At 44.9% G+C, this 24,362-nt stretch overlaps 1 protein-coding gene and 1 pseudogene across 3 annotated transcripts in view; both read left to right on the top strand.

Moving 5' to 3' along the window:
- Positions 1-24,362, top strand: part of LOC148450958 (uncharacterized) — a 66,115-nt gene that overhangs the window by 5,653 nt on the left and 36,100 nt on the right. For all 3 annotated transcript variants that reach the window (XM_088462479.1, XM_088462480.1, XM_088462481.1), the window contains exons 2-5: positions 14,753-14,935; positions 15,696-15,807; positions 22,895-22,995; positions 23,296-23,368. In XM_088462479.1, the coding sequence (XP_088318605.1) occupies positions 14,753-14,935; positions 15,696-15,807; positions 22,895-22,995; positions 23,296-23,368 (469 nt within the window). The remainder of the gene's footprint in view (positions 1-14,752; positions 14,936-15,695; positions 15,808-22,894; positions 22,996-23,295; positions 23,369-24,362) is intronic.
- LOC148450959 (5S ribosomal RNA) lies at positions 1,327-1,443 on the top strand (annotated as a pseudogene).

The raw sequence follows: 24,362 nt of genomic DNA, 5'->3' as shown, positions 1-24,362 counted from the left end.
TTTTAACACTTTTAGGTACCCTTCGCCACCTCTCTAAAGGTGGGGTCCGGGTACCTGGCGCCCTGTCCTTATAGAAGGCAGGAAGGAGTGCACAGCGCTTATACTAAAAGCACTGACTGCTCCTTACCGCCACAGCACATTCTCAACAAGGAAGAGAGAAGTGCTGACTGCTAAGAGAGACTCCATCGGGGACCACGCGGTGAGTAACGACCTGCGCATCCCCCGGCTCCCGCACCCGCCGCTGCCCAGCGTTCTTCCAGAACTTAGTGTGCTGGGCAGCTAATGCAGACGGCTTCCTGCTCTGCTGACTAAGTGCGCTCTCCCTCCTCCCGCTGTTAAGGCGCTGAACCCCGCTCTTACAGTGGCGCAGGGCTGCTAATGCAGAGTCTCCTTATCTCCACGCTATTATAAGGCGCGGGGCTGATGACTGAGCGCTACAGCGAGGCGGCACCCGGCTCTCCCTCTCCCTGCTATTACAGGAGGCGCGAGGCGGCTGACTAAGAGCGCGGCACCCGGCTCTCCCTCCCCCTGCTATTACAGGGGACGCGGGGCTGCTGACTAAGAGCGCCACAGCGCGGACCCGGATCTCCCCCCCCCTCCTGCTATTACAGGAGGCGCGGGGCTGCTGACTAAGAGCGCTACAGCGCGGCACCCGGCTCTCCCCCCCCCCCCCCCTCCTGCTATTACAGGAGACGCGGGGCTGCTGACTAAGAGCGCTACAGCGCGGCACCCGGCTATCTCACTCTCCCCGCAGCTTAAGTGGCCTGGGGCAGCTAATTAAGTGCGCTATTGCGCGGCTGCCCCTGCTCTCCCTATCCCCGCTGTACATGCGGTGAGGCACGCGGGGGGGAGGTTAATGACCAGACATCTTGTATAGCCCTTTAGGGCATAAAGAAGGGGCGGAGCTTAAAGGCAGCGCTGGTCTCTCTCCTCTACGCGGCAATGGCTGTATAACAGCGGGGCTGCCGTTCTCTCATACACAGCAGCTCATACTGCATCTCCATTACAAGACGACTGCAGTGTAAGAGACACAGAAGGCCGGACTTCTCTGCTGCAGTACAAGTACATCTCCTGAATTACATCCTGGTAGAGAGGCTGTAAGTAACTGCGGTGTAAGTGCAGGGGAGTCTGATCTGTGGGAGGGGGGTTTGTGGGGGGGTCCCACAGCCTTCTTGTTTTTTATCTTGTCTGTGTCTTTTCTGTTTTATGCTATGTTTCTCTGGGTGACTGTGTGTACCATGTCCAACAGAACCAAGGCTTCTCAAAGGCTGTTTGTCTGTTCCAAGTGTAACAACAAACAGACCAAGCCACGTGCCACTGGGTCCAGCCTACGGCCACACCACCCTGAACACTCCCGATCTCGTCTGATCTCGGAAGCTAAGCAGGGTCAGACCTGGTTAGTACTTGGATGGGACCTCCTGGGAATACCAGGAGCTGTACGTTATGTGATGCTAACAACGGATCCACAGATGGCGATTACTAACTCTCCTACACCGCCATGGGCCACTGACGTGGTAGGAGTTATGTCAGACTTGGCAAAGTTGGCTGAGGCGCGCAGGTCTTAACCTCCCTGGATAGCTGGGTTAACCAAATCTCCAGACACCCTGGGTCAGGTAAGGGGTGCAGCGGTGCTTGCACCCTTCACTTCCTACCAAAAAAAAACTGTCACAAAAGCGTACTCGAAAGCCTGTTCTCCAGTCAGAAGAGTCGGTCGAAGAATTCCTCGATGCGCGGTACAGCATCTGTTGAGCAATGCAGCCAGATAAGTGGTTCCAAATTCCACGTAGGTTTCCTTCTAGCTTCTCTTTTCCATCATCCATGATGGAGAAGTGGGAAACACATTCCTCCTATAGATATGTTTCCCGTCTCTCTAAGAAAACAGCACTTCCGGTGTCGGGAGCTACTGTTTTAAAGGACCTTTCGGATCGTGTGTTGGGGACAACACTAAGATCTATATATACCGCAGCGGGAGCTCAACTTAGACCTACCCTTGTTATCGCCTGGGTTAACAAGGCTATGGTGTGCTGGGCTGACCAGTCAGATTAGTGCTCACATATCTGCATCTGCTATTTCAGGATCCCAGAAGACCTTATACTGGACCTTCGTTTGATTCCTTTCGAGCGCCTCATTCCTTTCGTGGTAGAGCCAGAAAGTTCCCATGCAACCGGAGGCGGCAGAGTTAAAGGTCGTCCTCACACGGTTCCACGTAGACCAGAGCCTAAACCAGTTGAGAAACAGGTGGCATGACTGTTTTCCGTCCCACCTGGGGTCTCCTGCGGTGGGAGCTCGCTTGCAAGATTTTCAACAGGTTTGGAACCAGACCTCTTCAGAACCGTGGATTCACAGTACCGAATAGACTTCGAAGCCCTCACCTCCACCTCTGTTCCTCACTACGAATTCTACAGGAGGCTCTCCGGTCTCTAATGGTGTCATCTGTGCTAGTTCCGGTTCCGGAGCATTAGCGAGGTATGGGGTTTTTACTCAAACCTGTTTGTAGTGCTCAAACCGGATGGTTCGGTCAGACCCATACTAAGCCTGAAGTCTTTAAACCTGTATCTTAAGATGTATCGTCCACTCATGTCAGTCATGATCGCTCTCCTTCGGTCATCAGGAGTGAACATTGTGAGCTTGAAACCAGGGGAGTTCCTATTATCCCTGGATATCAAGGATGCTTATCTCCTTGTTCCCATTTGGGAACCACACCAGGCTTTTCTGCATTTTGCCATAATTAAGATCATTGCCAGTTTCAGACATTGCCGTTCGGGTTATCCTCGGCTCCCCGCATAATCCCTTATTTGGACGATCTGTTGCTCAAGGCTCCATTGGTATCTCTTTTATTAGATATGCCTTACTGACCTATCACACTCTAACCCAACACGGTTCGATAGTCAACTTCAAGAAGTCAAATCTCAATCCGTACCAGAAACTTCTATTTCTGGGCATGATATTGGATACGGAATCACAGAGGATTTTTCTTCCAACAGACAAGGCCAGGGATATCCTGTTGTTAGTTCAGCTGGTCCTCAGAACAAGGAAGGTGTCAATGCTTCTTTGTCTGCGTCTCTTAGGAAGGATGGTAGCTGCTTTTGAGGCACTGAAGTTCGGACGGCTTTTCAGCTGAACCTGTTGGCACAGGGATCAGGGTCTCATCTGCTTCTACATTGACAGATCCGTCTGAGCCCGGTTACCAGAGTGGCCCTTTTCTGGTGGACGCAATCCACCAATTTTTTTAGCGGGCCGGAAATTCGGAGTGGGAGACTGGATCATCGTAACACTGATGGCAAGCAGTAGTCCTCGATTTCCACTTTCAGGGTAGATGGTCTCCTCTAGAACAGACGTGGCCCATAAATGTGTTGGAACTCCGAGCGATTTACAATGCTCTGATAGAGACAATAGAGTTTATACAGGCTCGTCCTGTAAGAGTTGAGGTCGACAACGCGACGGCCGTCGCTTACATCAACCACCTAGGAGGAACTTGGAGTCGCATGGCTATGCGAGAAGTAACTCAGATCCTCCGGTTGGCTGAGAACCAGTCAGTAATTCTGTCGGCGGTATTCATTCCGGGTGTGAACACCTGGGAAGCAGATTACCTAAATCGACAGGATGTTCATCCCGGGGAATGGATGCTTTATCCATCGCGCTGATACGTCGATGAGGAGGTCCTCAGGTGGACCTCATGGCGTCACGACTGAATTGTCAGCTCCCGGTATACGTGTCCAAAACTCGAGATCCGCAAGTGGAAGCAGTAGACGCTCTGACAAGTCCGTGGATCTACGACTTCGTTTACCTTTTTCCTTCTATTCCGCTTCTTCCTCGTCTTCTACAAAGGATAAACAAGAGACAGCCTCTAATTCTCGTGGCTCCGATCTGGCTTCAGAGAAGTTGATTGTCGGACCTTCGGTCCCTATTGTCGAATGATCCATGGCCCCTTCCTCGGCGCCTGGATCTTCTAGAGCAGGGCCCCTTTTCATACACCCCAACTTGGCACAACTGCGTTTCGCGGGGTGGCTCTTAAAACCGATATCCTAGGATGCAGAGGCATACCAGACGCGGTTATTCCTACCATGATACGCGCCAGAACGCCAGTTTCGGCTGTGCATTATCATCGCTTCTGGCGTGCTTATGTCTCAAATGGTGTTCCAGTCGGTGTCTTCTGTCTAGGACTTTTCGTTCGTCTCGTTTCTGCTTTTCCTTCGGACAGGTCTGGATTCTGACCTGGGAACCTTTTAAAGGTGCAGGTTTGTGCCCTTTCCATTTTCTTTCACGGGAAATTGGCCCTCATTCCTGAGGTGCAGACGTTTCTTCTAGGGGTCTTGCGTGTGCAGCCCCTTTTTTGTACCTCCAATAGCTCCCTGGGATCTAAACTTGGTGCTCCTGTTTCTTTAGTCGCCCATGTTTGAACCTTTGGAGGAAGTTGATCTTAAGCACCAGGATTGAAAGACTGTCCTCCTCCTGACTCTCGCTTCGGCTCGTAAATTTTCAGATTTGGGTGCTCTGTCTTATAGCCACCTAGGGTGGAACTCCGGACGGTACCGCCTTCCTTACCAGGGTTGTGTCGGCTTTTCATTTCAATCAGCCTCTTGTGGTACAGTCGTTGGTGAAGGACTCTGGTGGTTCTTCTACCTTGGATATGGTTAGGGCTTTCCGCATCTATGTTGCCAGGACAGTGTCCCTTCGTAGTTTGAGTCGCTTTTTTGTCCTCTATGTTGTTGTTCGGAGGGGTTGGCCAGCGTCTAAGCAGATTTTGGCATGTTGCATTCGGCTGACTATTCATCAGCCTTATGTTAGTGCTGACCGTGGGCCTCCTTCTTCCATTTTGGCTCATTCCACACGTTCTGTGGGTGAGTCATGGGCGGCCGGTAGAGGAGCCTCCACGTCACAATTGTGCCGGGCGGCCATTTGGTCTTCAGTTCTCACGTTCATCAAGTTTTACAAATTTGGTACGTTTGCTGCTTCGCCATACCGTTTTGGCCGTCTAGTTCTGCAGGCGCCGCAGAGCGCTCCCGCCCATTGGGAAAACTTTGGGACGTCCCCAGCGTAAGTACCTCCAGTGTCCCATAGTGGATGAAAGAGAAAATGGGATTTTCTCTGACTCCACAGGGGACACTGGACGCCCACCTCTGCGCTCTTTGCCTGTCTGTTCGGCTTGTTCCGTATGTTGTATGATTCAAATGTTGTGTGTTCTTCTCTCCTTTTTATTACTCGGCTTGTTCTCCATCTCCTCTCTGTCTTCCATTTTCTAAACTGAGGGCTGATGGAGCATAGAGGGGGAGGAGCTTCACACTTCTAAATTAATTAAAGTGCCGGCTCCAGTTATCCACGCCTCTATAACCCCAGCGTAAGCACTTCCAGTGTCCCCTGTGGAATCAGAGTAAAGGGTTTACCGGTAGGTACCAAAAATCCCATTTTTTGCAGAAGTGGTGAAGAACGGCATTTGGCAGTTTTTTTTTTTTTTTTTTGTTGAAAATCCAGCAAATTTGGGGTACTTGAAAATGGGGGTAGCATATTTAAATTCCTAAAGTGGGGTTTAGAAAATCGTGAAAAATCCACCTGTCGCAAGCACCTGCAATCCAAAAAACACCTGGCCCATACTTGGGGACCCCCTGGAGTCGATTTCGCTAGTTGTTAACTTTGTCCCCAACTTTGTGTTTTTTTTTGTTTGTTTTTTTTACCCCCAAAATGAGTAATTTTTTGGGGTGTTAAGTCTTTTTTTTAAGATTTTTTTTTTTTTTGGACACAGTTTACCTTTGGGGGACTGTCTGAAGGCTGCACGGGGGTTTCTGCAATGTTCTGCCCCAAAACCCCAATTCTGCACTTTTTTCTGCCTGCTATTCATAGGCAAAACTTTTTCGCCTATTACATTGCATTGACTTTCCGCCTAGGCAGAAAGTGTTTTGAAATTGAATACGGCGATACTTTTCCGCCTGGCAAAATTACGTCATTGGCGAAACTTATTCACCGATCTCTGCTTTTCTCCTCAAATTGAATACGAGCCTATGGGGGAGAGAAGACAGCTGCTAGGGATGAGGGAGTTTCCTGTAGGGAATACCTCACTATTATGTATGCACTCAAAGCACCCTAACAGTCCATGTTAAGGATGTCCATGCTTAACCACAGGTGACTTAATTAGTACCTCAGTCAATTTGATGTAACCACCTATGCTCAACCATGGATATCTCTAAAATCTGAACTGTTATGGAGCCTTGAGGTCTGCGTTTGGGAACCTCTGATGTAGCTAATAACATCCCCCCCCCCTCCCCTCCCCTGTGTGTTCGCAATGTTCGTAGATAACGCCTGCGACGTACCTTCCATGTGTCCAGTCCTGAATTCTTTTCACACTGCCGGCAGGAGTCGACCTGATGCCGCATAGACACAGTAGCAGGAGTGGCTTCTTGTGTCCTGAAGGTCCTAGCTGACTGTGAGGTGCTGTGGACCTCTTCAGTGCAGGGTTCACTGACACTGCCGATGTGGGTCCCTGTATGCATTGGCAGTCCTGTGTCCTGCTACCTGGGAGCTGTGTGATCACAGCCTCTGACCAGGGAGGTGCGGTGGATCTAATGAATACAGGGGGACGGACACTGCCACCAGGGCTCCTGGGTTGACATGAGTGTGCTGTTTGTTACTGTGTGTTTAACACGGGCTGGGTCCTCCATTTCCGTGACTACTGCTGTATGTGATAGTCACGCAGTGTGAAGTGGGAGGGAGTCGAGCTGGGTTTCTAAACGAAACCTTGATCACCTCACTGACCTGGGTTTTTAAACGAAACCTTGATCACCTCACTGACTGGCTGCGGTCTCTGCAAATCTGGTCGCCAGGTGTGAAGTCTCCCTTGCGACCGGGATTTGTCAAGCCCCCGAGTATATTATGTCCTAAAGGATATCCTTGTAACGCTGATGATGCACGATCTCTTCTTCCAGAGTGAATAGGCATCTGGGCGGTATCTTCGGTAATATCCCTTACACACTACATGCTATCTTTAACAAGTTGTACGATTTCCGTCACATCGGAACGACAAATCGTTAAAAATGTACATCGTGTAGTGCGCACTGGGGTGGTCAGCCACCTCATCGCCTGATCTTATGTGCAGCATGTAAAATCAGGTGATGCGGCTGACTATCCCATGCAGCGCCCCCATGGGGCCTGGCATATTGGGCGGTCGAGCACCAGATTGCCCAGTGTGTACGGACAGCCCGATATGTCTGCAACATCGCTGGGTAAACACGTTGTTTAGTGTGTACCCAGCTTAAGATATAAGGTTGCACAAGACTGATGAGGTATGGTATACATCAGATGTATAACTGTCAGGACTGGGGACTCTTGCCCACTGATGGCAGGAGAGGTTTGCAGTAGAAATGGTTGTATAGAAGTCCTACTTATAGATGGAATTAGCAACACTGTAATATACGTGAGTGTTATCAGGGAGCAAGGACTGAGAGTAGAACCTTTAGTAAATATTGGATTGGATCTTGACTTGAGGATACGCTGGTATCAGAGTGGAGAATACACTGAAGTTGGAGTGGAACCAGACTTGAATATACTGGAGCCGGAGTGTGTATCCTTTCCCCTTGTGATGGTTTCAGTTGCGCTGTTACTGGGTGTCTCAAGGCTCACCACTCCTTTACAGGTCCTGGCTTTGCCTTTATCACTCCAGGTTATTACTGTCTGGTACAGTTATTATGACTGTTCTTCGCAATGACTGGCAAGAAACCTTTTTTTTATTTTTTGTACCTTGGGCAGCTGACTATTGTCAAGCTTGATCTCCCTCCTTGGGGATGTTACTCTGGGAATAGCTTTTGAGTGGTCAGACTTTGAGTCAATATGTCTTGAAAACACTGCATGCAAAGTCCTAAGGGCCCCGTTCTGCGGCTCATTTGACCTGGAATTCCAGTTTGCCAGTGTTTGAGGCCTTTCCCCTGACTGTATCTAGGTTGCAGATGCTGGGCCTTCAGTTTTGGTGCAGTTGCCAGCTCTGTCCTCTGTTGTAAGTCAAGTACCTCAATGTTCACTGGTCCTCTGTGGACAGGATGCCTTGGTCCCACACTACAATCAAAGTAGTTGTCTCCATCTCCTACAGGGCACACTATATGGTGGTCCCATTTATCTTCTCTTTCTTTTCAGGATCTAGATATAGCTCCTACAACGTTGGCCCAGGAGATTCCATCTGGACAGGCGACTCTTCAGACTGTCATATCAGATGTGCCAGTCCCATCTTTGGTGGCTCCATAATCCGAAGCGATCAAGAGGCCCTTTTTTGGTTTGAATTTTGGTACTGGTCTCAACAGTTGCCTACCTGTTGAGCTTGGTCAGTAACTGAAATAGCTCATCACGTGCTAGTCATACAGTGACTATGCAACTGCTGTGACTTACATAGACACGTAATTTTCTGACAACTTCATGTTCAGACTTGCTTAAGTGTCTCCCTCCTTCTCTGGGTGGAACCTTGAGTTTCTGACTTCTTGGCCATTCCCGGGTTGGGCAGAAGGGAGGTGGGCTTCTGCAGTTGCCACACTTTTCTCCTTGGGGGAATAGGAACTAAACCAGGCAGTCTTCAGATGATCCATGCCTCGAGAATCGTGGGTGATTCCTTACATAGATTTGGGCCGTCTTCGTGGTCGCAGTTACTGCACCTTGGCCTTTCCACTTGGGATACTTTTTATAATTCTGGACAGGTTACCTCTCCGTATTCGGGTCTAACAATCAAATTCATACCTGCCAACTGGCCTCGTCTGCCATCTCCTTAATGGAATGTGGACCAAGATTCCTTGCCGCTTTCCTCTTCCGCAGGGCCAACTGAGTCCACGCTCGAGTTTACACCCAGATTGGTCTGAACTAACTTAACGGTTGGGTCCTCGAGACCCATATCTTGAGAGTTCGCGGTTTTTCCAGACTGGTTGTCCAGACCATGCTTCGGGTTTGTTAGCTAGTCACTTCAAGTATATATCATTGTATCTGTAGACTTTCCATTTGATGGTGAGGACATCTGTGTGTGTTGGCGGGAGTCTTTTGACTCCCGCATATTTGTCCCTCTATGTCCAGGCCTTGCCGTACTACTTTCAAAAAGATCAGGTTCTGTTTTATGGGTCTTTTTATTTATTTATTTTTCTTTCCCCAGAGGCGTTTGACCACCATTTCGGAGGTACAGACCTTCCTTCAAGGTCTACTGAATTCAGCATCTGTACATACCTCGTGTCCCTCTGTGGGATTTGAGTTTGGTATTGCAGGTTCTTCAGAGGGCCCCCTTTGGACCTCTTGTGACCGTGGAGTTGAATGATCTTACTTTGACTGTTTTTTGTTTTTTTCCTCCTTGCGTCTTTTGGCTGTCATCCATGTTTTTGGATGTATTTTGACACTGTCTTCTCTTTGGCATAAGGATATTCCTTTGTTTCGGTCACTGCCCTAAATGTGGTTGGTAGGCTCCCAAAGTTCCATAGCTAGAAGGCTTAAGGTGTGTGTACACTGGGTGATATTTTGGACGACGGAATGATATCTATATCATTATCGTTCAGTCGTCCAAAATATCGTTCAGTTTGTGCGCAAAAACTATCAACGATAACGACCAGCGATGCACGCTCCCACTGGTCGTTAGTCTTTGTCCTTCATCGCCCGAACATGCAGGCCAACCTGACTATATTGTCAGGTTGTTGCATGTTCAGGAATGAGGGAGGGAGCCCGGCATCATTCATGATATCGTTCAGTGTTTGTGCTTAGTGTCGTTAATGACACTGAGCACATCCCTGCCGGGGACACACTAGATTATGTTGCTCATGGAGCGACTTGTCTAGCGTGTATGCACCTTTACTACTACAATCTCTTCGGCTTCCCTCTGGATTTGATATATGCTTTATACAATTGGGGCTTTTTAGGCGGTTTGCATTGAAGTCTTGGTTGAGCAGTTGTACAGAGCAGCGATCTGATCTTCTGTACATACCTTTACCAACTGTTACCGGTTCCATACTTTTGGTTCCGGTGACTCTAGTTTGGGAGTCAGGTTTTTTGTGTTATTCTTCCCCTTAAAGTTGTTAATGTTGAGGTATTCTTCCCCTTTTAAAGTTGTTTTTGTGAGGTGGTTTTCATACTCACCTTAAAGTTGTTAATATGAGGCATCTTAAATATATAAAATTCATTGGTTTGTTTGTCGGTCCGGTTATACATTTGGAAACTCCTGCACCAATTAGGAAGAAACCAATGCGAGGTGGTCCAGTTAGATCCTGGATTAAAGTTCAGGGGAGGTACGCTGGGCACTACTTTGACCCAGGAGCCTGTGCTGAGCCTTCCAATGGATGGATTTGGACGAAAATTTCAGAGTAGTAACAATTTTTAGTCTGAGATGCCTAATGGAGTGGTTGGGGTTCCCGGTCGGACCTCACAGCAGAGTGCGCTGGGAAGAACTTTTCACCCAGGGAGCCTGTTCTGGACCTTCCACTGGATGGATTTGGATGACCTCACATAATAAACGTAATAACTTGAAGATTTAAACCCGGGCAACGCCGGGTACTTTAGCTACTTATTCATATTTTCCCCCCTTTAAGCAGGAATAATATCTGACATTACAACTTTTAAGTTTTTGTGAGCTGGTTTTCATATTATTTCCCTTTTTAAAGTTGTTAACTGTGAGGTATTATTTATATTAATGTGGTGTAGCAAAAATATAATTAGGCTGCCATTATCCTTTCTATGAAAAAATTGATAATTGGGCTTTTAGCCTTAAAGGTAATTTGTACACATTTCTCTGCATTAGAAATCCAGTCTGTAATTAGGTTGTTACAGAGATGCACTTTATTTCTGATTACCAAAATCCTCATCTAGTTATATTAGTATTGGGGAAAATATTGCTGCCATGGTATTTTCTGTGAGAAATTGGTATGACCAAAAATAATTCGGCCTTTTATTCTTAGCAGTAAGTTGTACACGGAGTACAATTCCCATCTGTGTAGAACTGTTGCGTTGATTATTTGAGTACAGAATTGTTTGTATCACCCCCTCAATACTATTTGTATTCCTAGTGCAGTCATTGGCAGGCAGTTATCGGTTATGTAGCAATACTAATCACCGTCAGTAACACCTGAATCCTCACACTGTAAATAGTATCTGTTTGACATATGAATAAATGTCTCTAACAGTCAATACAGGCACCTAGGAACACTGCGTAAGTATATTGTTTCTATTAGAGCAGTTAAAATGTCTCTGCTCAGTCCTTGCAGCTGGATTGTCAGTATATTGCAGGTGGTCTAGCAGAGCCGTAACTAGACTTTTTGGTGCCCTGTGCCAGAAAGAGCATTGGCGCCCCCCTTGTTTTTCAAAGGGACATAATGCACCCAAAAAAGGGCCATGGCTTCATGGGGAAGGGCCAGGGAAGAGATGGGAGAGGCCAGGAGATGCTGGGGATAAATAGGGACATAATATAGTGCACCTGAGAGAGGGCCATGGCCTCATGGGGAAGGGCCAGGGAAGAGATAGAGGAGGCCAGGAGATGCTGGGGATAAATAGGGACATAATATAGTGCACCTGAGAGAGGGCCATGGCCTCATGGGGAAGGGCCAGGGAAGAGATAGGGGAGGCCGGGAGATGCTGGGGATAAATAGGGACATAATATAGTGCACCTGAGAGAGGGCCATGGCCTCATGGGGAAGGGCCAGGGAAGACATAGGGGAGGCCAGGAGATGCTTGGGATAAATAGGGACATAATATAGTGCACCTGAGAGAGGGCCATGGCCTCATGGGGAAGGGCCAGGGAGGTGATAGGGGAGGCCAGGAGATGCTTGGGATAAATAGGGACATAATATAGTGCACCTGAGAGAGGGCCATGGCCTCATGGGGAAGGGCCAGGGAAGAGATAGAGGAGGCCAGGAGATGCTTGGGATAAATAGGGACATAATATAGTGCACCTGAGAGAGGGCCATGGCCTCATGGGGAAGGGCCAGGGAGGTGATAGGGGAGGCCAGGAGATGCTGGGGATAAATAAGGACATAATATAGTGCACCTGAGAGAGGGCCATGGCCTCATGGGGAAGGACCAGGGAAGAGATGGGGGAGGCAAGGAGATGCTGGGGATAAATAGGGACATTATATAGTGCACTGGAGAGAGGGCCATGGCCTCATGGGGAAGGGCTAGGGAAGAGATTGGGGAGGCCAGGAGGGGATGCTGGGGATAAATAGGGACATAATATAGTGCACCTGAGAGAGGGCCATGGCCTCATGGGGAAGGGCCAGGGAAGAGATAAGGGAGGCCGGGAGATGCTGGGGATAAATGGGGACATAATATAGTGCACCTGAGAGAGGGCCATGGCCTCATGGGGAAGGGCCAGGGAAGACATAGGGGAGGCCAGGAGATGCTGGGGATGAAAGAAGAGGAAGCTACAAGTGACAATGATAATAAACAGAAATATGACAGGCCCAAACAGCGCCCCCTGACCTGTGGTGCCCTTTGCGATGGCACCGGCCGCACTACCCTAGCTACGTCCCTGTGGTCTAGTATTCGTTGTGTTACTGTCTGCTTGACACTATACCTTTGAAGCCTGCTATTAATGCACTAGGAAATGGGAGGCAAGAGGCACAAAGGGGTATATCCATCGGTTTGTCCAATAGTTTAGAAACCATAATAAAAAAATAATCACTAATTAGCGCAGCCAATGTATCACAGCCACAGAAGAAAAAGAAGATTCTTAACATCTTCATAAAATCACGATCGTACACAATAAATCTCTGTTGGTGCAGATCCGATACTAAATAGGGAAGTCCTTACATAAAAAGTTTCTTGAATGAAATAAACAGTCTCTTTCCAGGGTTTCAACTCTTCATATATGTAGAACTTTCAAGATCTCAATAAATCCACATTGATTTTCCATACAACTGATGTGTTAAAATCTCAGAAGGTCCTACACAAATTTTAAAAGAAAACCGTTTATGGTGGGAAATTATCACCCTAGAGAGGTATGAGGCAATTTGGTTAATTTCCGAAAGGCCTCAAGATCCACAAAGTCCCATCTTTTAGTACTAATAATGAGAATTTTAGGAATGAATGGGAGTTAATCTTAAATCAATGCTCTTTCAGATTGAGTTGATTTTAAAGGAATGTAGACATTTACAAATTTTAACTAAAGAGATTAAAAGTCTGGATATTCTTGTAGAACCATTTAAAGAGACAGAAGTAGTGAGGAAACTCAGTAAAGAGACGAGGGAATTAAAAGAAAAGAAACAAAGTATTTTAGAGATTCTGGTATTTCTGAAGATAAAAAGTTATGGTTTGTGTCAATGACAGAGATTATATGGTACAAGAAAGAAATATAGGTAAACAAGTTTTTAGAAGAAATATAAAATGACTAATTATGAAGATAAAAGGAATAGGAGACTTGAACCAAAATGGACAAAAGTGGATAGAAGACGTAATAAATCTAATTATAAGAAACCGGAATATTCAGATTGGAGATCTACTAATGATTTTAAACACAGAAATTATTGGGGTCATGGAAATGCCCAAAAATATGATTTTGCGTTACCAGTAAATAAAAATCATTTTGATTTAGATGTTGATACAGAGAATCAACCATCTTTTTTTAGATTGGGGACCAAAAACCAGAAGGTGTTAGATAAGAGTGGAGGAATAAAGAAAACTCGGAAAGTTGAAAGGGGGAGGTAAAGTGGCCACAAAATTCACCAACAAAGTAGTTATGAATAACGTAAATTTAGATAATCAAAAACGTGAGATTTAAGTAGTAGATCTTTGAATAATGATGAGGAAAGAGTACTAAAGAGAGGGTTAAAATTCGCCCATTCATACCATGAAAATCGATGAATTCTATTTCTTTGTGGACTAAAAATCAGGCTGGTTTCTAAACCAACTACGGTATATTTATTTCCTATTGCTGTTTTAAAATGATCGATCAAAGCTGGTGATGGTCGTCTGCTTTGACAAAGGGCGGCATACTAAATATTCCCCCATGTGTTAGAAGTGCCTCATGTCTCTGATGTCACTGGTGAATTGCTAACTGGTGACATTCTCATGAATATTAATTCAGAGCCCCAATTGGCTACTTCCATCATGTGTGGGTGTGGTCAGTGTACTAGAAGACCTACCTCTTCCTCCCACCAAGTTAGTTGTACAACAAACCGTACTGGACGCCGCCATTACTCTGTCCATCTCCCGCTCTCTCCTATGTCTGGCTATAAGAGGCGTCACTTTCTCTTCACGGCTGTTTTACACAAGTCTTCAGTGGTTTAAGCTACATATTTCCCGCAGAGATACAGAAGTGGCCCCTAGGAATTGTGGGTAGGAGCATGCAAATCACCTCTGTGTACACATTCTGACTCTTATGGTTACGTCCATATAAACAGCACCCCCTTTATTCAATAGAGATGGTGCGGAGCTGCCATCCCGTCCTGTATACATCTGGTATTAGCTTGCTGTATAGGAGGATATTACTGTATTATATACAGTAGTTTGTTTCAGGCACCATTGTGTCAAAATACCATAGCTTCTATAGTATTTACTCTGGTAACTTTTCTGATTCCTGTGTCAGTACTTTACCATAAGTTTTTATATACAGGGAGTAGACACTACTGTGCTGCGTTCCAGTTCCTAATTGTGATCCGAAACGTAGGCCATCTGCTCTGCATCCTGTAGGTCTATGATTTATGAGGCCTGCTCTGTATGTGCAATGATGTTATATGTTATATGTATGTAGCACAGTGCGTGTACAGCTTAGTGACACCGGTATCTATTGCTCTGTTTGCACATTTGGTTTTGTGTCTCGTAGGATTTCATTGTTGTGAGAAAGTCGGGTGACCAGGTGCAAGACAGCAACGGCCCCCCTGTGCCAGACAGAAGCAGCGGCACCCAGAGCCCAAACACAGAGGCTCCACCTCATGCGCCAACCGAGGAGAGGAACCGTGACCGGATTATCCTGGAACCTGAGATATATCACAGAGAGACAGAAAAGGTGAGCGTGCATATTGTACACATACAGTGGCTATATATTACTAGGGAGAATGGTGTGTGTTTTTTCTCAAAACTATAAAGACTATTGATTGGTAAATGATTTTTGTTGTGCTGAAATGTAACAATAGTTGAACACAGAAAAAAAGGCATTTGCCCCCCAGCACACTGCAGCTAAATCAAAAATACTTGAATCCTACATGATAATAGAAATTCAGAGGTATTGGTTACATACATTTGCAAATATATGAATAAGCGCTGGGCCGACATCAAGGCTCCTTTTCGTGTGATGCCCTGGGGATGGTTCTTGGCTGGAATTTTTTGGGGTGCCTTGCTTCTCGGACGTGAACCCCTTAATGTTAGGGACGCTGGTATAGAGGAGCCTTGACGTCTGCCCAGCGCTTATTCATATATTTGCAAATGTATGTAACCAATACCTCTGAATTTCTATTATCATGTAGGATTCAAGTATTCTTTATTTAGCTGCAGTGTGCTGGGGGGCAAATTCCTTTTTTCTGTGTTCAATGTAAACCCCGCCCTTTACAAGCACCTGTAGTATATCATTAAGCTGATTGAGCAACTAACATATTTTTTGTATGTAATAATAGTTATAAATCACTGGGCCACTGGTGATTACTGTAGTCAGCGCGCACTGAGTGATTGATCCCCGACCATTGGTCTCCCATTGTGCTCTGGGATGGAATCTTACACAGTACTCCTGTGTCCTCGGGTACATCATGTGACCAGCTCTCCTTTTGCTACAGGTACCTGGGAAGCATAAAGATGTGGAGGTCTCGTTCTCTGTGACAGAGTGGGACTATTCAGATGGACACAAGGATGTTGAAATGGAGCCTCCGCACCCGCGTGACTCAGGGGGTAAGAGCACTTCTCTGAGTGTGTCTTTTTTTCTATCCTGTGTAATGTCTGTTCAGCTGCATCCAGTCACTTCTCAACACCCGTCTTTGTTAAAGTATTTAACTGAATGTCCGCACTGTGAGGATTGAAGTAGTTAAGTTTTACTCCAAGTATTCATATAAAAAATTATAACGGCAATCTGGCCCTTTGTGTTGCAGCCCATGGTAAATGCTTAAAGAGAAGTTTCAAACCAAAAACTCTAAAACATCTGATCTCCCTCTGATATTTATTCACTTCAATCTAACTAGGCTAATACATATTCCTAATCATTCATAGCCGGTCACATCAATTCCAAGAAATTTACAGATAAGTGTGTCCTTATGCTAGTCCATAGAGTTCATTATGTAAAGCAGCACGTGATTGGTTTGTAGCGTTCATCCCACTTGTAAATAGTCCTCTTTCAAGTCATCAAGTATTCAGTGGTCGTCTTCTAGCGCTGATGGTTTCTCAACATTGGGTATCCTCCTCTTTGAGAGCCCTCATTAGACACCCGCGTGCTTAATAACAATCCAGTAACTTGCAATCCACAAATAAAATATCATTTTAATTTGATGCAAAAGTAAGCTTGCTTGTTAACATTCCACAAAGATTACATTTGGATAAAGGTTAAACAAAAAAGCTGTATTCCCGTTTTTCGCACGACTCTAAATATTTCTAAATACTTAATGCAGATATCTCCTTATAGTATATTGATTTTACCGTATGCCCTAGTTTCTAATCTTGTTTTCTGCATTGAGATTTACTTCTCCCTTGAGTCATTAGCTATACCAATTTATCAACAAAAATTGTTTATTCTATAGAAGCTAAAACCCCAAAGTCAAACACCTGGCACTAATATCTACATTTTAGACTAGATAATTATGTGAACCTGTATGAGAAATATGTGAAATAGTAACATTAATCGTTGGTGATGTTGGGTTACATTAATGCACGATCTTCCAATTAATCAGAATAAATGAACATTCCTGCCTTACACAGAATATGGGGCGAAGGTAACATTCATTTAGTATCCATGTAAAAAAGACAAGTTGGAGTTCCTCGGGACTCTCTCTTGTTTAAAGTATCTATCTTTAGCCCTCATTGTAAACACAGCTGAGCTTCTGCAGCTAGAACGGTTTGTGTTCCCAAAGCCAGCGGAGTCTGGAATTAAATCGGACGTTTTATTTGGCGCACTTTCAATCCCTGTGTTATGTTAGGACAGTTTGGGATCGATCCTATTGGCTGCAATTATGGGACGCATAGGGCTGCATTTGAAAATCTGTAAGTCTGGGGTGAGGTTGGCCCACGAAGGGACAAAGTCGCGGTTTCTACAGCGACTCCTCACACCTAATATAATCAACCCCTTTTAAATTGATTATCTTGAACGTCCAAACAGAAGGTACCCATACCCCATCTTCTAATAGCATCCATCCAAACTATTACTGTGCACAGCAGCATTTGAATTGGCTTTTGTTAGAAATTTCAAGACCTGTTATTCATTGGGGCTCTGTATGATACGAACGATTGAATTCGCAACCTCCCAGTTGACTCTCACTGAGAGGAAAAGTGCTGCTTCAATTATTTGCATTTTAGGTCTAATAAGTGCACTTTAACATTTGTCTTATAATGCAAAATGAATGAAACTCCTAGGGGGTAGATCTATTAAAGCTTCTAAAAATGAAAAGTTGTGATGTTGCCCTTGGCAACCAATCAGATTCTGTCTATCATCTCCTAGGATGTAATAGAGAAATGATAGACCGGATCTCATTGGCTGCTATCGGCAACACCACCACTTTTCATTTTTAGAAGCTTCCGTAAATCTACCCCAAGTCTGATGGTTTTACGACAGCACTTCTAAAAGAAAGGGGTATTTGCTGTTATTTAGTATCTCGGCTTAATATACCCGCTAGGACTTGTTGTCCAATTGCAGCGGTATTTTAGATGAGCGCACATTGCTTGGGGTCTAATATGTATCCACTGAACTTTAATATTTACATAGTTTACTTATCTGTCCCCAGCTGTGACTCTAAGGCTGACTGTAAATACATCGCTATATACAGATTATCCTCCTGATCTCATACGGAGTCTCCCCGCTAAAACTCTCCTTATACCAAACCTTTGGCCAAAAACAATGACCGCAACACATTACAAATGATTGGGTTGTTACAATTAAGGTGCCCACACACATACCGATGTCCTCACGATACGATTTTATGGCCAATTTCCTCATGAACTTTCATGGGAGCTCCCTTGCCATCGTGATCACGATTTGGAGTTAAAAATGTCCAATCTGACTAAAGATCTATCTTGCAGCCAATGCATTGTATCCCAGATTGGCTAATCTGCCCTACAACACGGCAGATCAGAAGATGCGATGTACGACGAGCGGGGACGCGCATCGTGGTCGTGAGTATAAACTCACGATTTGTACTTTTTTTTTTTTTGTACCCGATTCGTCGTCACGATTCGTCAAAATCGGCCAAATCGTTTAAAATGTCGCTATGTGTGTGGGCACCTTTAGAAGCGATTTCTTGTCTATGCTGGCGGTGTTTCGTTATGACAGCGTGTGAACGCCGGCACCCTACCTCGTCCCCTACATTGTGCATTTTATCTCTTAGCACCGTAGAGGAGCATGGGAAAATGCACGTTGTAAGCCTACCGTATGTATGGGATTTGCTCGCTCTGTGTATTACCTGTTCCTCGCGCCCGGACATGCGCTGTGAGATCGCTTCTAACTGAATTGACCCCAATAAGTTTGAACACCAAGAGCTGGCATTACAGTACATAGGGTAATATATTCCACACATACAGCGAGAGACCAATATGTCATAGTCCTTACATACTGTAGTACCACTGTATTTTGGACCTATTTGTCCCCCATTCCTGTTGCCCTCTTACCTCTGTCTGTTATTAGCTAGTCCTGTTTTTGTAAAGTGCAACGGTATATGCTGGCGCTATATATGCAACTGATGATATTAATAATGATTCAAGTCCAAAGTGTCCTGCCAATTTCAGTTGTCGTGTGATCAGCATCTGTTGGCTGTTTGGGACTGGCGCAGGGACTGGCTGATGATCTGATTTAGTGTTCGGCCGGCACCCACCGCACTAATTGTGCACCGTAGAAGCTAGTAGATTATTCTGATTATGCAGGACTTTATCTTAAAACTGTTATTCTGGTTTAAGTGGCATATGTATTAAAGCTTGATGCGAGATAAAATTGTGAGATGTGTCAGCAACCAATCAGCTCCTAACTGTCATTTCTTAAACACGGCCTGCAAAATTTAAGTTAGATGATGATTGGTTGGTGATATATATCTCACAATTTTATCTCACATCAAGCTTTGATACATATGCCCCTAAATGTTTTTGTCGATGAAGTTAATGCTACAGATACTGCTCAGTGTAAACCGTGATCATGTGAATTAGTAGATAGCAGCAATCACTGCAGTAAGTTTCTCTCCCAGCGTCACTGGTTATGTTCACCTTCAGGCAATGATGTACAGTGCATCCGGAAGGTATTCACAGCGCTTCAATTTTTCCACATTTTATGTTACAGCCTTATTCCAAAATGGAATAAATTCATTTTTGTCCTCTGATTTCTACACAATACCCCATAATGACAACATGTAAAAGTTTTTTGAGATTTTTGCAAATGTAATAAAAAAAACAAAAAACTAAGAAATCACATGTACAGTCAGGTGCATAAATATTGGGACATAATTTTCATATTTTGGCCTCTATTCACCACCACAATGGCTTTGAAATGAAACAAACAAGATGTGCTTTAACTGCAGACTTTCAGATTTAATTTGAGGGTAATTACATCCAAATCAGGTGAATGGTGTAGGAATTACAACGGTTTCTATATGTGCCTCCCACTTTTTAAGGGGCCCAAAAGTAAGGGGACTGTCAACTCAAAAGCTATTTCATGGACAGGTGTGGGCTACTCCCTCGTTATTTCATTATCAATTAAGCAGGTAAAAGGTCTGGAATTGATTCTAGGTGTGACATTTGCATTTGGAATCAGTTGCTGTCAACTCTCAATATGAGATCCAAAGAGCTGTCACTATCAGTGAAGCAAGCCATCATTAGGCTGAAAAATCAAAACAAATCCATCAGAGAGATAGCAAAAACACTAGGTGTGGCCAAATCAACTGTTTGGAACATTCTTAAAAAGAAAGAACCAGAGAGCTCAGCAACACCAAAAGACCCGGAAGACCACGGAAAACAACTGTGGTGGATGACAGAAGAATTATTTCCCTGGTGAAGAAAAACCCCTTCACAACAGTTGGCCAAATCAAAAACAGGAGGTAGGTGTATATGTGTCAAAGTCAACAATCAAGAAAAGACTTCACAAGAGTGAATATAAAGGGTTCACCACAAGATGTAAACCATTGGTGAGCCACAAAAACTGGAAGACCAGAATAGAATTTGCCAAACAACATATAAAAAAGCCATTACAGTCCTGGAACAACATCCTATGGACAGATGAGACAAAGATCAACTTGTACCAGAGTGATGGGAAGAGAAGAGTATGGAGAAGGAAAGGAACTGCTCATGATCCAAAACATACCACCTTATCAGTGAAGCATGGTGGTGGTAGTGTCATGGCGTGGGCATGTATGGCTGCCAATGCAACTGGTTCCCTTGTATTTATTGATGATGTGACTGCTGACAAAAGCAGCAGAATGAATTCTGAAGTGTTTCGGGCAGTATTATATGTTCATATTCAGTCAAATGCTTCAGAACTCATTGGACGGCGCTTCACAGTGCAGATGGACAATGACCCGAAGCATACTGCAAGAGCAACCAAAGAGTTTTTTAAGACTAAAAAGTGGAATGTTATGCAATGGCCAAGTCAATCCCCTGACCTGAATCCGATTGAGCATGCATTTCACTTGATGAAGACAAAACTGAAGGGAAAATGCCCCAAGAACAAGCAGGAACTGAAGACATTTGCAGTAGAGACCTGGCAGAGCATCACCAGGGATGAAACCCAGCGTCTGGTGATGTCTATGCGTTCCAGACTTCAGGCTGTAATTGCCTGCAAAGGATTTGCAACAAAGTATTAAAAAGTGAAAGTTAGATTTAGGATTGTTTAGTTTGTCCCATTACTTTTGGCCCCTTAAAAAGTGGGAGGCACATATAGAAACCGTTGTAATGGAGCATACACACGGTCAGGTTTGTCAGATGAACGATTGAACGATTTGAACTATTTTTGACTGCATTAAAATGAATGGAATCGTCCAAGTCTGGCTGCAAACACATCAGATGTCAGATATCGTTATCTGACAAACGGGAACGCGCATCGTTAATCGTCCATCGTTCAGGCATGTCAGATATGTCAGATTTTCCTTCAGATATGAACGACTGAACGATTTTTTTAATCGTTTTCGTTCAGATCTGAAGGAAAAAATCTGTGTATGCACCATAATTCCTACACCTTTCACCTGATTTGGATGTAATTACCCTCAAATTAAATCTGAAAGTCTGCAGTTAAAGCACATCTTGTTTGTTTCATTTCAAAGCCATTGTGGTGGCGAATAGAGGCCAAAATATGAAAATTCTGTCATTGTCCCAATATTTATGCACCTGACTGTACATAAGTATTCACAGCCTTTGCCATGAAGCTCAAAGTTGAGCTCAGGTGCATCCTGTTTCCACTGATCATCCTTGAGATGTTCCTCATCGGAGTCTGTCTGTGGTAAATTCAGTTGATTGGACATGATTTTGAAAGGCATACACCTGTCTATGTAATGCCCCACACTTGACAGTGCATGTCAGAGCACAAAACAAGCATGAAGTCCAAGGAATTGTCTGTAGACCTCCGAGACAGGATTGTCTTGAGGCACAAATCTGGGGAAGGTACAGAAAAATATCTGCTGCTTTGAAGGTCCCAATGAGCACAGTGGCCTCCATCATCCGTAAATGGAAGAAGTTCGGAACCACCAGGACTCTTCCTAGAGTTGGCCGACCGTCTAAATCTGGGGAGAAGGGCCCTAGTCAGGGCGGTGACCAAGAACTCGATGGTTATGCTGTCAGAGCTACAGCATTCCTCTGTGGAGGGAGGAGAACCTTCCAGTAGTACAACCATCTCTGCAGCAATCCACCAATTAGGCCTGTATGGTAGAGTGGCTAGACGGAAGCCACACATGGCAGCCCGCCTGGAGTTTGCCAAAATGCACCTGAAGGACTCTGACCATGAGAAACAAAATTCTCTGATTGAACTCTTTGGCGTGAATGCCAGGCGTTATGTTTGGAGGAAACCAGGTACCACTCATCACCAGGCCAATACCATCCCTACAGTGTAGCATGGTGGTGGCAGGGTCATGCTATGGAGATGTTTTTCAGTGGCAGGAACTGGGAGACTAGTCAGGATAGAAGGAAAAAATGAATGCAGCAATGTACAGAGACATCCTTGATGAAAATTCTGCTCTTGACCTCAGACTGGGGCGACTGCATCTTTTAGCAGGACAACGACCCTAAATGTACATCCAGTGGCTTCAGGACAACTCTGTGAATGTCCTTGAGTGGCCCAGACTTGAATCCGATTAAACATCTCTGGAGAGATCTGAAAATGGCTGTGCACCGACTCTTCCCATCCAGTCTGGTGGAGCGTGAGAGGTGCTGCAAAGAGGAATGGGCGAACCTGCCCAAAGATAGGTGTGCCAAGCTTGTGGCCTCATGTTCAAAAAGACTTGTTGCTGTAATTGATGCCAAAGGTGCATCAACAAAGTATTGAGCAAAGGCTGTGAATACTTATATACGTGTGATTTCTTAGTTTTGTGGTGGGTTTTTTTTTTTTTAATTTGCAAAAATCTCAAACTTTTTGCAAGTTGTCATTATGGGGTATTGTGTGTAGAATTTTGAGGACAGAAATGAATTTATTCCATTTTGGAATAAGGCTTTAACCTGGCAAAATGTGGAAAAAGTGAAGCGCTGTGAATACTTTCCGGATGCACTGTATATAATGGTGCAGGGCTGCGTTTTACAGGTGCCCCTGTGCAGTGATATGTTCTGTTGTTGTTACGCATTGATACATGACTTTCTTTGTGTGCTCTCCTCGCAGGTGAATGTAGCTCTAGAATCCCCCCAGGACGATGTGAGACCCCTCTGTATTCTCGGGATTACATAAAGGAAGAGAACCGGATTCTCATACCGGATTATCAGGTAGCTGGACTGACTTCTCTCTCATTGGCTACCAATGTGTTGTATGAGATACATTGTGTCATTCGCTGCCTAATTCTGTATTCTGGGTTCCTGTAATCCCTGTATAAATGTATAGAGATAATGTAAATTTTCTGTGATTGTATAAACGGTCTCATCCTGTGACTGTGTGATTCCTAATGTCCTTTTCTGCATTATGTAGCCCTTACATAAAGCATATGAGATAATGTCACTGTCTCTCCTTATCCTGCATATCCTTGTGAATAGACAATGAGGTGTAATAATTCTGCCCATGTATGACAGGCAGAGCCGGAACACCGGATGTATCACCCGCAGTGTAAGGAAGAGAAGACCGTCCCTGATCCCACCAGCTCAGGTGAGAGGACAGCGGGATTGGATTAAATAGTTGATCAACAAAAAATGTAACATAATTTTTTTTTTTTTTTTTTTTTTACAATATAAAAAGCAAAATATTTTAATTAAAGTTAAGGGCCATGATTTCGAGATTTACACTAATGTAATTGCAGCTGCATTATCTCACGGATCGCTGTTGCTAAAATATGCTAATACCTTCCAATGCACAGCCGGGCATGGGGACGCCCACTGCTGCCTTCTCCTATGCGTCCGATGAAGCATAAACATCGGTAACATTGACGCAAATCGAGCAGCCATGCAACATATGCGGAAAGTCTGACCAGCTGGAAACACTGCGGCTCTCCTGACACCGAGAGCTGTCATGTCGCAATTTGTATTTTATACACTCCCATGAAACTGCGTTTAAACAGATGTCTGCCATTTTTTTTTCTAGCCACTTTAAACCCCCCCCCCATTTAGTGGTTTGGGGGTGTTAACAGGGGTGTCACCAGTGTTCTCCCCAGGCTGTTTTTTGAGGGTGCACCACCTGGCACTTTGGGAGCCTGAAAGTGGGGCCAGTATCTGGGAGCTGTATAAAAAGGACCAGGTCCTACAGACTTTCATAATCCAGCGACTGGGCCTCTAATAAGAAGATAATTAATATATAAAATGGTATTTGAAGTTCAAATCATTATAAGGTCAGGGTATATAACATTTTTATTATTATGGAGGACCCCACCCGGCGGCTACTTGATGCCACCCGGCTGGAAAGATTTTCTGGGGAGAACACTGGTCATCACCCTCATATGTGAACTACTTGTTGCTTCTCTGTATGGACGTAATTGCAACGCAATCACTGTGCCTGCGCAGTGCGGTTTTGCGCAATGGCAAACAATCTCACGGTCTGCGTAAATATTGGCTTTGCGAAAATCTCTAAAGCCAACCCTAAATTTGAACTTGCTGATATGTACCAAGCAATGCATCTATTATTCAAAATAAGTCTGGTGCCTTGCCAT

Source organism: Taudactylus pleione, unplaced genomic scaffold (genome assembly GCF_031769625.1).
Source record: "Taudactylus pleione unplaced genomic scaffold, aTauple2 ptg001248l, whole genome shotgun sequence".
NCBI classification, from domain to species: domain Eukaryota; kingdom Metazoa; phylum Chordata; class Amphibia; order Anura; family Myobatrachidae; genus Taudactylus; species Taudactylus pleione.
Note: the sequence above shows the minus strand (reverse complement) of the source record. Positions and strands in the feature narration are given on the sequence as shown.